General features: G+C 38.6%; 1 protein-coding gene across 1 annotated transcript in view; it reads left to right on the top strand.

Moving 5' to 3' along the window:
- Positions 1–16692, top strand: part of DOCK2 (dedicator of cytokinesis 2) — a gene marked incomplete at both ends in the record, with an annotated part of 201114 nt that overhangs the window by 126173 nt on the left and 58249 nt on the right. Inside the window, one exon of the mRNA XM_082006288.1 lies at positions 119–213. Within this exon, the coding sequence (XP_081862414.1) occupies positions 119–213 (95 nt within the window). The remainder of the gene's footprint in view (positions 1–118; positions 214–16692) is intronic.

The raw sequence follows: 16692 nt of genomic DNA, 5'->3' as shown, positions 1-16692 counted from the left end.
TTTCCACTGACTTCGCTGGGAGCAAAGTGGAGCCCTCCATCTTAGTTCTTTAATCGCAGAAGGAACACTTAAACTTTGTGTTACACGGTCACAGACTTACTGTATTTTGTTGTTCTAGGACTTCTTGATGGAAACATTCATAATGTTCAAAGATCTCATCGGAAAGACTGTTTACCCTTCAGACTGGATAGCAATGAGCATGGTGCAGAACAGGTAAAATGGGGCTGGAGGATCAGTGCTCATGTTCCACGTGCTTGTGAAAAGTGAGCTCGTTTCACATCTTACAAAAAGTTTTGCTGTGCAGTCTAGGATGATTATGTCATTCCAGTTTGGTGAATGCCAAGAAGGTCAACCTCAGAAATAACTTACTGATGATACATTAAATAGGTAGCTGCCCGTGCTTTAAGTCCACTTACAATGGAAAGGGAAAAAAAAAAAATGTATTTAACAGTACAGAGGAAGTACATAGTTGGTCACCATGTTGACAGTCAGCAGAAGCCAAACTGTAAAAGGCCTGTTGAATCTTAAATGTACAATTTCTGCACAGAGTTAGAATGTCCTCACTATTATGTCAGCAAGTTCATTGTGATGGAAGCTAGAGTCTGTCTGTTTTGGTGTCACCGTAAATGATGAATAAACAAAGTATGGCTTGATCTTTGTTTAGCCACAGGACTGCTGTTGTTTTGGTGTTAGGATTGCAAGTAGTGTCAGTGAAATTTCACGTCATACAGATTTTGCTGCCGCGTGCTGCTCTTCCAATTTTATTTCCATATTATGTGATACTGAATTGGACAGAAAAGTGATCTTTGTGCACTTCCTCCATTGATAATGGGTTTAGGCAGCTGGCTTAGGCCAGCATATCGCAGATGGATTCCTTCAGAGTATCTTTGAAATACTGCTTGTTTGAAGAGGAGAGAGATGTTCTTCCCTTGAGGTGTGAGTTTTGTTGTTTATTATGGGCATCAGTTAGAAATGAATGTTTTCGGCAACAAGGAAAGACCAGTGTGTAGGGTACAGGATGGGCTACAGTGAGGATTTATTTCCCAGTAATTGTTCCTAGCCATTCTGAGCTACTGACTTTTTTCTTTTTCTGTCACTAGTCTGTAACGAAGGAAAGCAAGGGAGAGCTGGACTGAGAATGCCAAGTAACGCACGTGGCTAGTCTAAACAGAGTTAGTTGGTTCAATTTGTTTATTTTTGGAACTTGCAGGTGAGGAAGAGTTTCCTCAAAATTTGAAAACACAGAGGTTTTGCAAGAATCTGCATATGTAGAAGAAATTGAACAACAAAGTAGCTATGAGCATGTGACCACCTTGCCTTGTGTTTTGGGTTTTTTTATGTGCTGGATTTCCTCCTCTTCATACTTAGTGGACATCATGGCTGAAAATTGCACTGAAAGGGATCTGGATTTGGGGAGAAAAATTCACTTGATGTACATTTTTTTTATTTATTTGGGTGTTACCTTCAGGGCTGAACATACTCTTGCTTCTTGTTCTCAAAGAAACACTTTGAGTTTATTTACTGGATTAGATTATGAAGTTAATATCTTTTCTTTTTTTTGAGCAAGACTTCTGCTGGCGACGTGGATTTTGACCACCTGTACTAGCATTATTTTAGTTATATAGAAATGGCAGTAACATTGAGTTTTCTAGAAGTCACAGAGAGACTAGTCTAAGAAGCATAGTTTCAAAGATGCATAGGTTGCAAATAACTTAAAGTGCACAGATGCTGTTTATTTGAAATGTCACAGTTACATAATTTGACTCTTCCAGTTTTAGAATATTGAAGAGGAGAGAAAAGAGGATAATTAATAAAGTTTATCATCTCCTGGGAGCATTTGGTCTTGCAGAAAAGATTTACTAAGAAAATTTACAACATTATGATATCAAATTTTTATATTGGATACATTTTCATCTAGGATTTGAAAGGAACGATGTTAAATGAAAAGATTTTCTTCCATGTGTTCATGATTCAAAGTGAGGATTATGGTTCTGGTGGGTAGTGAGGGTGGCAGCGAGGGCTCAGGTGCCTAAACCACATGTTCTGTCACTCACGTACACTAGTGTTCATGCAGAGGGATCGCTAACCCCTCTTCTGAGGTGGGCAGCCCATACGTGCTAGTGGATGTGTTCATTCAAGCTTTTGTAAATGACAGTAGTTTCATCCCACTTGTTTCACTGTCTGAGCCAATCTTTGGCCTATAAGGGTAAAATCTAATTCAGTGCACATTTGTATGTTGCTGCTCCTGCTATTTTGCAATTATTTTTAACGTAGCAAGTATTACTCTTAAAAAGTATCAGCTTAGTACTAAAGTAACCTCACAATCCTCTATTGTATGTAAGCATATCAAAACTTTCATATGTAAAACTGTTTCTGTTATCTAGAAAATGCTGTTTATAATGCATCTGCATTATAGACAAGTGTAGGATTTTTTTTTTTATTCTATGGGGGTGAGGGAAGTGCCAGTCCATGTTCCAAGAATATGCCTTTGGGCTTGGGGCTTCACCTGGTGGTATCTGTATTGCCTCCATTACTGACAACGGACATTCATTTGTGGTACTATACATTTGTTAATAATGCCTCCTGATGACTCGGAACTTTGTGGGACAATTGGGTCCAGGCAGGCTTTGTTGCTCTAAACATTATCCTGCATTGGGCAAGCCAAATGAAAATAATTTAAGGAAAAAGTCGGCATTATAAAAAAAATGTTTAGAAGCTATTTAATGGTTCTTCTGTAATCACATTGCTTACCCAAATGGATTTGGCACTGTTTATACTCTTTGATTATGTTGCTGTTCCTAAGATTACGTAAGGAAATGAGTTATTGATCTTCCTTTCATGTCTTAATTTTATGTTATATCAACAACTAGGAGGGGGGATTTTTGTTATCAGTCTTTATAGAAATTTGGTCTTGGGTTTTTTGTTTGTTTGGGGTTTTTTTGAGGGGGCAGGTGTTCTATGAAAAAAAATTAAGAATAATTTAGATTTCTAGATTTGCCTTATTAAAATGCTTTACTCTAAACCAGAGAAGTAGCAAAGAAAAAGTCACAAGGGTTTAGGCTAGGGTCTCTTATAATAACAATGAAAGAAATTAAATTTAAAAAAAACAACAAACCACAATGAACGAACAACACAAAAACTGTTAGCACAGCTAAGGTTTTGCATTCTTAATTCACCTCTTCGGAGTAGGAGGCTACATGCAGGCCTTGTTACTCCCTGAAGGAACTATTTTACCTTAAGAGTCTCCCCTTTCTGTATTTGCAAAAATACTAGTTACAGGCTGTAAGGCATGTCTGTTGTGTAAGCTAGCCAGTGGCAGAATGTAGTTGGCACTTCTTGCCTACGGGCATTCAACAAAGCCTGACAGCCTCCCCCGGATGATCTCTTGTATTTTGTACCTAGCAGGGAAAGTGGGCATGGGAGGAATTGTGCTGTAGGATATGCTGCAGTACAGAAATGTAAAATGGGAGTACGTTTGCTTAGAGGCAGAGGAAAGGGAAGAGCTTAAATACTACTGCAAGCTTGGTCCTGTTTGTGGGTAAAAGGTGTTCCTAATGAGCAGGACACTCATTACTCTTATACATAAATAAAGACAGACCGTGCATGCATGATATCACGGGTATTTCTACTAAATCTTACATGTCTGGCATAGGTAAGGGGAAAAGAAGGGAATGACTTCTTACAATGTCCTGGGGAATTTAAGGGTTTTTTTTAATGAGAGAGTGCACCATCTAGGAAGGGAGATGCCTCTGTCCGAAGGAAGGGAGAAGGGACACATTGATGTCCAGGAGAAACTGTGGTAAGAGAGTTGAAAGAATGGGAGTAGAAGCTTAATTGACTAAACTTCATCAAGCTTTGCCTGCATCAGGATGGAATGCCTTAAATTACTTTAAAACCCTATTGTAAATAGAGTGCTTTTTGCTTTCAAAGCACATTCTGATTCCCAGAGCCCATTTGAAGGAGGCAGAGGCTGTGTGTACTAGTGTCACTGGACTGGGAGTATTCTCTTAGCAACTGAGAATCAAAAAGTGGAATGAACTACTTTTTTTTTTTTTTCTTTACCCTGTTTTTTTCCCCCCTTCTTCCATTAGCAGCAAGATGGGAAGCACACTTTTTTGTGGCAGGCTAGATGTGGCAGAACACTTTGGGAAATAGTAAAATCCTCACTGAGGTCTTGAGAATATAATATCCAAGTTATTTTTGTGATCCTCCATGGTAAATTTAATTAACTTTTGTTCTAATGAAGGTTGCTTACTGCACACTTCTTACTAGTTGCTACTGCTTGTATGTGCACTTTATTCCACTTCTGGTACTTAGACTATTGGCTATTAGCTTATTAAAAGCAGTAATTCCTAGTTACATGGCATTTGTGGGGAAATGCTTTGCTGGTTTAGGTAATACCATGTAGTCTGCTTGTCTCTCAGCTGTTCATAATTTTAATTTAAAGGCACATGATTCCTCCCAGGAAATTCCAGTACCTTATTGTCAACATGAAGTGCAGAGGGAGTCAGATTGGATGAATAAAAGAAATGGTTGTGAGGGGGTAGCAACTAAAGGGAAGTCTTCTCATCCCTTTCTTCTGTTCCTCTGGGCTTTGAAATGGTAATTGCTCAGATAAGAGTTTGAAAGTACTTGGTCTTAATCATAATTAGTACCTGGAATCGGTTTTGGTTGGTGTCCAGTCTCAAGTGGCTTAGTAAGCACTTTCATTGTTTGTGTGTCCATCTGAGTTGTTTTTTAAACCTTGCTGACATTATATTTAGGTGTTTAAAAATAAAAGGAAACAGTTTTTCACCAGGACATTTCAAGGTCAGATCCTGCTTGCTGAAAAACTCATGTGAGATAACACCGTAGGGTATTTTCTAACACCAGTAGTTAGGCTTTTTCGAAAGTGTTTTCATTATCTGTATATGTGAGTGTTTTCAGACATCTGTTGAGTCAAGTGTTCCCTAGCCCTTTTTAAGTCTAACTTGAAAAGTTTAGAGCTGCAGGTATTTGGCAAAACAGCTGGAAACGTTGCCAATTTTCTTCCATTATGCACACTAAAAATGGCTGCTAATTTGCTGATGAACTCCTTTGTAACACCCTCAAGACCTGGTTCTCATGTAGCTCGCATGTTGTTGCAGCATTATTAATTCCAGAATCTCGCCACCTGCATCCCCAAGCACCTCACCACTGCTCAGAGTGCCAGGCACTCCAGAGCCTGTCGGTATCATTAGGTCCCAGCAAACCAGCAAAATGAGGCAGAATAAGTTCCTGCTAGTCACCCAGCAAGGGACTGTAGGGATTTCTTTTTCAGAAAGGGACAGTAGGGATTCCAGACCTAAGTTTTTTCGTATATCATCTGTGAATGTCTCTATTAAACATGACTTCTGAAAAACAGGTTTTCCACGCTATACATATGCACGTTTCTGAACAGCTCTACCTTTGAAAAGAAAAAGTCTTTTCAGAAGAACTAGCTGCTTCGACGACATGTTGCTTTGTGCATTATGAGGAGATGGCAATTTTGAAGTTGTAGACTCAATCTTTAAGTAACAAGCACACATAATACATGTGGTGGCTGTTGGACTACTTTTTCTTTTAAATTTTCTGAAGAGAAGATGTGAAGAGCTCGTAGTCACAATTTAAGCGTATTATTCAAGAATGGTTTTTGTAACAGTTTGGGAGAGAAGGGAAATGGAACATAGTTGGCAGAAAGTAGGGAGATATGCCTTTTTCAAGCAAGAAGATTAAGTATTTATGGGAGAGGTGCTACAAACTGTATTACTACTACCAACTCGCTAGATTACATAGAATCATAGAATATCTCAAGTTGGAAGAGAGAAAAACCCCAAATTAATTCAAATAGTAGAACTGCTTCTCAGTTTTCAATCTGCCTGTTGGTAGAAATTTTCATGTTTTAGAAATATTTGATGCTGTGATATGTGAATTGATGTCAGTGGGTATTGTGACTATTCACAGACAGTAATGGATCTGACTATATACAAGGTACACAAATTCAGTTGTTAAGAGTATCCATTATCCTTTACTCCAGCTGGTGCTGTAATATTGTGTTCAATTTATAACAATTGATTTTAAAATCAAAAATACCATTTTGATTATGAAAATAGGGGAAAAAATCCTCCTTTAATTCTTTGATTATTAATATGAAGTGGTTCTGCTTTCGTAGGAGATGTAGAAGAAAACTCAGATTTATTCTATCCAGCTATGCTTAAACAGTTTGCTTAAAACATTGCCTGGCTAGTTATTTGTCTTGCAGAGAATAAAAAGGGGCATTTATTTATTCCTAAGAGAAAAAAAACTCCAAATAATAGTTTAAGTAATTTTAACTCTTGTTTTTCAAAGTGTATTGGGAGTTAAGATTCATTTATATAACTAAGGTTGGATGACAGTGTTGCAGTTTATTTTGTGCAAATAAGGCAGAATTTAGAAGGCTGATCTGTTGTACCCAGGTAACTCCTTTCTTTCATCTCCTTTTCCTCTGGAAACTGACCTAGGCATACCTGACAGAAATGCAGTTGTTAAGAGCTTGTATTTTCAGGGGGTTAAAATGAATTTACACATAGGGTTATGGCGTATTGCAGAACTTTGTAATTTTAATATATGAAAAAGTATTTTAAGCAACAAGTATAAATGTCTAACGAAAATACTCTTTTATGCACACATGCACAAAGGGTAGATAAGTATTACAACAAGTTCAACAGTTTGTACTGTTCAGTCATTGCTTTCATCCTGTGTAGTAATAAGATGTGTCCTTGGACAGTTTGTTTTTGCTATGAGACTGAAAAAGTCCTGGCTGAAATGCAATTTCCCTGTAAATACAAAGTCCCTTTCAGAGGCTGTCGTGGTTTAGCCCCAGCCAGCAACTACGCACCACGCAGCCGCTCGCTCACTCCCCCACGGTGGCACGGGGGAGAGAATCGGAAGAGTAAAAGTGAGGAAACTCATGGTTTGAGATAAAGACAGTTTAATAAGTAAAGCAAAAGCCGTGCACGCAAGCAAAGCAAACCAAGGAATTTGTTCACCACTCCCCATGGGCAGGCAGGTGTTCAGCCATCTCCAGGGAAGCAGGGCTCCGTCACGCGTAATGGTTTCTTGGGAAGACAGACGCCATAACTCCGAACGTCCCTCCACCCCTTCCTTCTTCTTTGTCCCAGCTTTATATACTGAGCATGACGCTATATGGTATGGAATATCTCTTTGGCCAGCCTGGGTCAGCTGTCCCAGCTGTGTCCCCTCCCAGCTTCCCGTGCACCCCCAGCCTGCTCGCTGCAGGCCAGCACGAGAAGCTGGACTGTCCTTGACTACTTAGCAACAACTCAAAACATCAGCACCTTATCAACATTTTCTCATCCCAAATCCAAAACATAGCCTCATGCTAGCTTCTATGAAGAAAATTAACTCTACCCTAGCTGAAACCAGGACATTATCCACCCCTTATTCCATACCATTTACGTTATGCTCAGGTACCACACTATCCAATATAACCTCATTAACCACCCCCCCCCTTCCCATCCTTTAATATAATACACAGATTATCATCCCCTTAGTCTATAGACTTCCCTCCAAAATGTCCCTGAAAAGTCTGCTGAGTTCATTTAGTCCATGACTTTGGGCTCCATCCCTTATGGTGGTCACTCAGGACAGGCGAGGTGGGGTGTTGCGTGGAGTTACTGGGTACCAGCTCAGGTCAGGTCACCGCTGCACTGGCACTGCTTCTTGTAAGGCTTGTCCTCCATTCATTCAGGTGGTTCCTGCTATAGTAGTTCCTATAACATGCAACTCAAATCATGGGTTACAACAGTTTAAAGGTACTTCCATTACAATCTCCACCCCTGGGCCCTTTGTACTGGACCATAGGGTGTAACATTGCAATGAACTCCTCCCCTTGCCCCTGCTCCAGCTTGGACTTATCCACAGACTGCAGTCCCTTCCGTGAGCCACAGTCTCTCCAGGGGTATATCTGCTGTGGCATAGACTTATCCACAGTTGCAGTCACTTCGAGGTGCACCTGCTCCAAAACGGCCGTCTCCACAGGCCACACTACCTCCAGAGATAAATCTGCTCCAACGTGGCCTTACCCATAGTTCCAGTTCCTCCAGGGCTTCTCCATGGCCACACACTTTGAGGTGCTCCAAGCATGACCTCATGCACAACCAATAATGCTTCAAGGTGCACCTACTGCAACATAGACTTATCCACAGCCACAGACGCTTCGAGATGTACCTTCTCCAGCGTGGACTTATCCTTGTGCCACAATCCCATCAGAGGTATACCTGCTGCGGCACAGACATAACCATGGCCACAGATGCTTCGAGATATACCTGCTTCTGTCATGGGCTTATGCACAGCCACAGACGCTTCGGGGTGTCCTGCTCCCACATGGACTCACCCACAGGTCACAGTCCCTTCGACTCGAGTTCACAGTGGAGTTCCAACCTATTCAGTACAGCAGCACAGGAGAAAACCCAGCAATACCCCGGCCATCTGCCAGCCCAGGTGCAAGGCCATTGCTGTTATCAGAATCTTCCCAGGCACAGCAGAGTCAGACGATCAGCAGTACAGCAGCAGCGAAAGCAAAAAGCAGCCACTAACGAGCACTGGACTCTAATATATGCAGGGAAGGCAAACCCATGGCAAGCACAGGGGCCTGACAATTAATGGCTAAGCAGCAATAACAGCGATAAATTCTATCATCTAGCACATTCCAATCAAACTTGTCATTATCTCAAACCAGGACAGAGGCAAAGGACATCTTTTTTTATTTATCGTTTTTCTTGCTGGGGTATTTGGTACACAGTGTCTCAGTATTCTCAGATCTGTATCTTCTTTCCATTAAATCTAGGAAACTCTGTTTTGTAGTTGTCTTTCCCAGTCCCTACAAAAGTCAGTACTTGTAATAGGGCAAATGGCATAAGGTTAGTCCTGGGAAAATGGAATAAGGCAGATAAAGAGAAGAGGCAGTTGTTTCACTGTGGGTTGTAAATTTTACTTCCATGGAGAGTTCACTTCCAGCTGTGGCTGATATGTCTGACTGAGTCATTTAATGCTTCGCTGTCAGTTATAAGCCTAGCAGAGAACATCTCTTCCATCTGTAGGTGTTTGAGTCTGGATGTGCCTGATGTAACCCTACTTTTCAATCACTTGCATCTTTCTAACACCAAGTACTACAAGATGCTTATTCTGCGCTAACTCCGCATGTTGCTCGTTGTTACCCATGTTGTGGAATTATCTGCTTACCAAGAATCTAAACACTTAATTATGTGGTGACTGCAGCAGATCATCCGCTCAGCAAGATGGGCTATTGCGTATCGTGGTCGCGGTACACAATGGATGCCTGTTATGTTTTGACTGCAGTCATTTAGTCTTTTATCTCAAATGCAGAGAGGAAGCATGCTGTGAGATAGCCCTTTCTCACTCCCACTGCACAGTATCTCGTCTTCCTTGGTATCAACTGCTGGGGTGCTCCTACTTCTAGAGTATGAGGTCTCCTGAACTAAAAGCAAAGTGTTAGTGGAGAGAACAACTCAACACAGAAAAACAACTTGTTAGTTTGATGTTTTCAGGAAGTCAGTAAGATAGACTTTTATTTTTTAAGATACAACTTTGACTTGCATATAGAAATCTAAGGTTCTTTGCTACGTATCCTGTTGTAAAATACTTTTTGTATGTTTTTCGAGTGTTTTAATTTTAGTAAAAGATTTGGGGATTAAGACAATGAGTCGTATTTTCCACTCTGCAGAACATAAATGCAAATGAGTAAAACAAATAATGGAGAGATTACCCACATAAACTGTTCTGAATATGTCACTACAGAAAAGACTGAAAATACAAATTCAGTATTCATCATTTTCATCTGGTGATGAAAATTCCCCTTTCTGACAAGTAACTTTGGCCAGTACTTTATATCTTAAGAGTTTTTCAGGAAATTAAATATATACAATTTTCTCATATTTAAGATTATTTTGAACAGTTATTTTCATATTTTAAACAGCAACATCACAAAACAACCCTGCTGTTGTATTATGCATTTGCTGCATGATCTTTTTTTAAAGTCATAATGTGCTGATTCAGTGCGACGACTTCTGTACTGATACGATTTTGGCTGTAAAGGAGTAAGCTCAAGTGAGTAGCAATTAGACAATAGGCAGATGCATAGTTGTGTGTACCTGTAATTACAGGTCGTATTTTTAGCTTCAGAAAAAAATAGGCTTCCCTAAAAATGAAGAAATTATGTATCCTAAATAAAAGGTGTTCACTTGCTAAGTAATTTCAACAAGAATATCTGAAAAAAATCAAAAGTACAGGTACTATGTTAAAATATAATACAGGTATGGTGAAGGTATTTCAAATACAGAAGACTTAAGTGACTGGGGGAAAGAAAAAGCAAAGCCCAAATACTACATTTCATCTTAAAATTTTTATGGTGAGATTATGAATAAAATAGAGGGCTACTTAAAAAAAACCCAAACAACCAACAAACACCACCACCAACAAAAAACCCAACAAAACACAATACCAAACCAGAGGTAGTGCTATCCACAGTGTCATCCATTAGTTTCATGTAATTCTCCAATTTTGATCCTTTGACATGTGAAATAATAAAAGTATTTCTAGAAATAGGCTCTAGAAACATCCATGAAAATATGATTACTGAAGGATCACCTCTGCAACATTCTTAGATATATAGAAATGAAGTCTAAATGATACGTACAAATATTACAGTAAGGGTAAATTATTCTCAACAGGTGGAAAACAAAAATCAGTGGAAGAATGGAGAAGTAATTTCACAATATCCATTCAAACGTCCTTCAAAAGTGAAGTCCGTGAGAGTTTTTATTAGTGTATGACATCCTGATATAACCATGTGCAGTCATTACGTTCATGTATGCTACTCGCTTTCAGCTTTGCATCTTACTCCCAGATTCGATCTAGCGCCAAAGACACCGCGTGATTTTTTAATTATTTTTTTAAATTCAGAATATTTCTACTCTACAAACAATTAGCTGGAAGATACAAAAAATGAGAGTAGACAAAAAATTAGAAGATACTCACAATATAAGGAAAATTACTGAAAATACCTTTCAAACGACTTCTCTCAGAGTCTATTTTGACAGCTTTTTGTACACTTAGTTTTCAAGTTATTAAGTTTCTGGAAGTGTGCTAAGCGTCACATTTTCAAAAGAGTTTGGCATAAATGTGTACCTAGTACGTAGTTTTGAAAATGTATTTTGATTCCTACATGAGAGATAAGGAGTCTTTAAAACATGATTTAGGTAGGTACTTACAAAGACCGTGTTGACAAAGTCAAGAGATCTCAAGTGGAAAGCTCGGTTCTATAGCATCAAAGCAATTGCTCATTCTTGTCTTTCTCTAGGTGTTGCTTTTGTACTGCTGTCAAATGAACTCTGATACATTATATCATGTATTATTCTTGTACGCTTGGCATAGCTATTAAAGGTAAATTTTCAAATTATGCTAATAAAGAAAATGAATTGTACATAACACTTTATAATTGTGACAAGAGAAGCTGAATAGCAGTTATTTTTAAGCAGTTATTTTCTGACCATGCCGTTTGGATCGACTCTCCGGCCATAAGCTGAAAAAGGATTTAGGAAAATGACAATTGCTTTATCATTAGAATTCAGTATGAGTGGTACAAAAAATTATTCTTCCGTCTATACTGATACTGAGTTGACACGGGGAGAAATATGATTAAATTAGACTACTTTCTTTGCATCACTGGCCATATTTTCCAGTTACCATGGAATTGGATTGCTTCCTAAGTGTTGCCATTATTGTGCTCTTAATAACTAGGTTTCACATAGCTACAAGGTTTTTAAATAGTGTTTCCATCTTGGATTGCCCTTCATTTCTAAATCAATGAAAGCTTGACACGTTATTAGGAGATAATTTCTGCTGTTGCTTTGTAAAGATTTTTTGCTATTATCTTTTCCCCTGCTTTCTCCTGCTGCTCTGTTTTGGTCACTGAAATAGTAAATGTGTATTTTTAATCTCTCTTGTCACACCGATTGCTTGTCTGGTCTCTCTTCTGTGTATTTTATATCTTCAGGTTTAGTTTATAATTGCTCATCACTGTTTCAGTCATTGGCACTGATCAGCATTTTGGATAGGGTCTCACCCGCTTTGCTAGTCTCTTCTTTATTTAACATGCCACGTTCTAGCTTTGCACACAGGACGGAAGAGGAAAGATGACACGAGCCGACAAGAGAATCGGATGACTTCAGCTGCTTTTCCTTTGTGCTTCTTTCATGTTAAAATACCTATCAGGTGTCTTCTGCAAAGTATCTTATGAGGATGCTACTATCAAGTCAACATAAATTATGCGGCAGTATTATTTCAGCTCTGCTATTCCCTACTCCAGATTTCATATAATTGGCATACTGGCAAGACTGTGTTTATCAGAACTCAGAAAAGATCTTCAAAATAGTAGTCAGTGCATCTCTTAGGCTTTGGAAGAACTCCCTTCATATTCCTCATCTGCTCAAGTAGAGGATTCACTGATGAAAGTGCTGATTGATCTGCCTTTGGGGAATTTAAAAAAATGCCAGCCAAACCGAAGTTAGTGTAACTCCTTCTGGCTTCAATTTGTGGACCAAATTCTCTGAAGGAAAAGCAGTCAGGGTTTGTGGGAAGAAGTTCGGAGTTTTAAAAACTGTCCATGTCTCCATTGGTTTTCAGTGTGATTAAAAAAAAAAAAAAAATCCAGCATTTTAATGGTTTCTTTCAGTAAAAGCTTTCACAATAACACAGGAAATAATATTCTTAGACAGCTTATCTCTATTTTTCCATTTCTGAATATCCAGTAGAAATTTTTTCCACCTGTCATTACATCAGTGTAATCACAGCGTTAGAAGACATAGCAAACATGAGTTTGAGTTGATGCTCATAAATACCGAAGTGAACTAATTCAGCCTTCACCTCAGTATCTGGATTACTTATCTCAAAGTTGAAGCAGTGAACTCGCAAGTTTTAGAATCTTGTGAAATTGAAAAGACATTGAAGAGCATCTCACTGCCGTTGCACCACTGCTTTAAAAGAATTCACGTGTAAGAATCTGAGGAGAGGTCAATTCATGATTTTGGGAAGGTTTCTAATTCTGTACCTGATTTTGGCACCTTTCCAAAAATGATTTTGTGGACTCAGAAGTGTTCTGTGTCTGAAAGTATGTGCAGAAAATGGCCAGCCTTTGCAAAGCCACCTAAGAACAGGCAATACCAATTTAAGTTTTGGAGGGGGGTTGTTCTGTTTTACTGTAATCACCACTTTGTTTTATGCTGCAAGGAGCTGATGCGCTAATTCTGTTTTGCTAAAAATAACTTGGCGTTCCAGCTCTATATTTTAGGTTTATCACCTATTTGCACTTCAAAAGCAAGGACAATGTGCAGACCTATTTTGCTGTTAAATAGAGTCATCATCTTCGAAGGAAGAGCCTTGGAATCCTACTTTGGTTAACAATATGTTGTTTATGAATACAAAATTATTTCTGTGCTCCATCTCAGTCCTTCTGTTTTATTTTGTTTGAGGGAGAATCAGTTTGAAATCAAATTTTTACCTTAGGGTAACTTAGAAATTTTCATCTTTCTCTGTCTTAAATTATGATGTTACTTACAGTTATATGTTACTTAGAGTACTGTTCTGTCCCTATTTAGAACATACATCTATGTATTTAAAAATAAATACAGTTGCACAGGGTTCTGTTCATTGGGCTTTCTTTCAAGCCAAAATTTGAAAGAAGTTTCTCTGACAATACAATAAAGCAAAGCAGCAGTAAATTTAGGAAGGTAAAGGAGATAGCAGCAGTTGAACCATGCTGATTCTGTTGCTGTCCTAAGCCAAAACCTTGTCTTTTCATACACAGATTAAGCCCAGAGACTTTGGCTTTTGAAGATCATCCATAAATCTTCAGGCCCAAGAGATTGGTATGAACTGTAAATTAGAACATTGATCCCCATAAAGTCAGGAAGCATCATGGAAATTATTGTGGTTAAAGCAATTTCAATAATTTTAGATCACAATTATTTAAACTGATGAGAAATTAAGTCCATATTAAGTAACTGTCAAAAAGTTACCATAATTAAACTCCTAGAAGAACATATCTGTATCCCTGTGCGATGATTAGTATTAAGGGAAAATATGACAAGAGGAGAATGTTCAACAGAAAAAACACCTGATGGCATTATCTGTATGAGGAATCAAGATCCTGTCCTTTGCTCAGTCTAAATTTGCAAAGCAAAACTGAGCAGCGATCCCCAAGTTCAGAGAACAGGTAAGCTCCAATCATCTGTTATAGAAGCAAGGGAAATTGAGTTATATTACACTGTGGCAAGGTAATCCCTTCCAGTAATTTTTCTCAGTAACTTCTTCTGATGTCAGACAGTACATACTGTGTTTTTCTGAGCTGTTCTGGGGCACACGTTTTTTACCGTCTCTTTTCTAGATGTATCTTCCCCATTATATCAGTTAAAATTGATACCTGATGTCATGAATAATCGTGTAAGCAATGAGGACTTCTCCAATCAAATGACTTTAACAATCTCCTTTTGGAGAAATGTTTAATTCTTTAAATAGGAATATACTCTCAGTAATAATTAAAATTATCTTTTCCCTTGTTTCCATCAAAATCTCGAAGTGTGTTATAAATATCTGTTTAGCTTTGTACTTTTGGTTAGTTAATTAATACCCCTTTTTGGTGCAATGAAATCACTGAGGTCGGACAGCATGGCACTGGCAGGAGCCAGGAGTGGAATTCAAACCTACTGCCTAAGTGACTGCCAGTGACAGAAATAGATACACCCTTTAGGCAAAATACAAGTGCATGAAAGTATTTGGAACTTGACAGCCTGGAAGAATTGCATGCTTCCTGCAACTGTGTCATTCCAGTATGTCAGATAAAAATATCTGTGAGAATGAAAGGGATATTCACAGATGATAGCTTACATATAATTATATTGTATAGAATCCTGTAAATATTTCTAATATTATCAGTAATTTTTACTGGACAGTAAGTATGTCAATATTTCTTAGGTGTCCTTGGGGCTTTTTATGTATGGCTAACATTAAACCACAAGCTCTTCACAAAAATTTCAAAACCTGAAGTATGCCCATAATTGCACTAATGAATTTCATGTGTGTTTAAGTGATGATTATTTCTACTGTGTCTTGCATGATATTTCTGTGCTAAAAGACAAAGCACCTTAAAGTGTGGGGTTGTTTTTTTTTTTCAGTGTAAGACAAATGATCAGCACTATACCAGATTCTGCCAAAACAGGATATTTAGGTGACATGTTTCAACATAGGTGCTGGAGTAGTGTGTAAATACACAGAAGCTGGGAAATAAAAGTCTCAAAAACGGAGGATACCCCCTCCTACCCCAACAAAAGACTTTCTTAGTGGAGGGATGTGCTACTCTCTGAGCAGCTGGAGCTGAAGAACTTGATTACGTGAGTTGGCCAGAAATATACTTTGTAAATCAAAGGAGAATCTAGTTCTACAGAAAAGACATGACACTAAAAAGGCCTTGACCCCAAACTCGTACTCGGAAGAGCAACGGGGATGCTGACAGACGGAATAACATGTGGGCGTCCGTAGTTCTGCCTAGCTCTGTTGTGGGTTTTTTTTTGTGCTGTCTAAAGTAGACTGTTCTTTTTAGAATCCCCACTTTTTTTGCAAAATCTTAAACTGTTTGTGTCAAGCATCAGACAGTTTTGTAGAGATAAATGTACCCATGCGAGTGAAGCGTTAGAGATGAATGTGTTTATTTTCTTGTGGGTAGTGTGGAGCAGCTTGCAGAGGAAATCGCATTTTCCAGAATAAGTGTCGATCACATAAAAGACTGAAAAGAAAGTACAGTAGCCTGTTCAGACCAACACAGGCTACAATTGCTGTGGATCCACAGGGCAATTCTGTCATTATACAGAGGTTGTTTAAGAGAGTGGTGATAGTCTGCAAGAACAGTATTGAGCAAAACCAGGCTTCTTGAACTTGAGATGATTTGATGACACTCGCTCTGAATTTGATGACACTGAACTGAATTTCACACACTCAACCCTTAGTTCAGCTGGCAAGATTAGCTCGGCTAGTGTTAGAAGATTAGATCAGGCTGTGCCCTAGACCATTGGAAGGAAGCTCATCTGAATGTGTAGGGTGATGCCGTAGAGCAACACAGCACCCTTAGAAGTCCGTTACCTTCCAATGCCACAGTTTCTGTAGTAGTTAAAACTTTAGTGTCCCTCTGACCACATTAAAACAAAAGGACTTGGCAAGATGTAACACCATGTATAAATTACTTTATTTCCTTGATCACATCAACATTACAGGGGAATGGTACGTGGATGGAAAAAAATAAATTCTTTAGGTTTTGACAAAGAATTTTGTCCTTGTGGAAAACCATAATTGTAACAAAATATTCGATCTAGTCCATCAGGTTGTTGCCCTAATGAAGCAGTGTGCTTCTCTGGACTATTGCTTTGTGCTTAAATAGGAGTCCCTGTCATAAGCCTGCCAAAAGCTGAACTTCTGCTTTACCTCCCTCATTAAGAAACCTAATTTAGCCCTTGCAATTTTTTTTTTTTTTTTTTTTTTTTGTGGTGAGACTAAAATTCATTTCACGGACTATTCTGTTTCTGGTAGTGGCTCATAAATGGCTGCCTAGGGAACAGTATAACAGCA

The sequence above is a fragment of the Phaethon aethereus genome (assembly GCF_964289735.1).
Source record: "Phaethon aethereus genome assembly, chromosome: 14".
Taxonomy (NCBI): domain Eukaryota; kingdom Metazoa; phylum Chordata; class Aves; order Phaethontiformes; family Phaethontidae; genus Phaethon; species Phaethon aethereus.
Note: the sequence above shows the minus strand (reverse complement) of the source record. Positions and strands in the feature narration are given on the sequence as shown.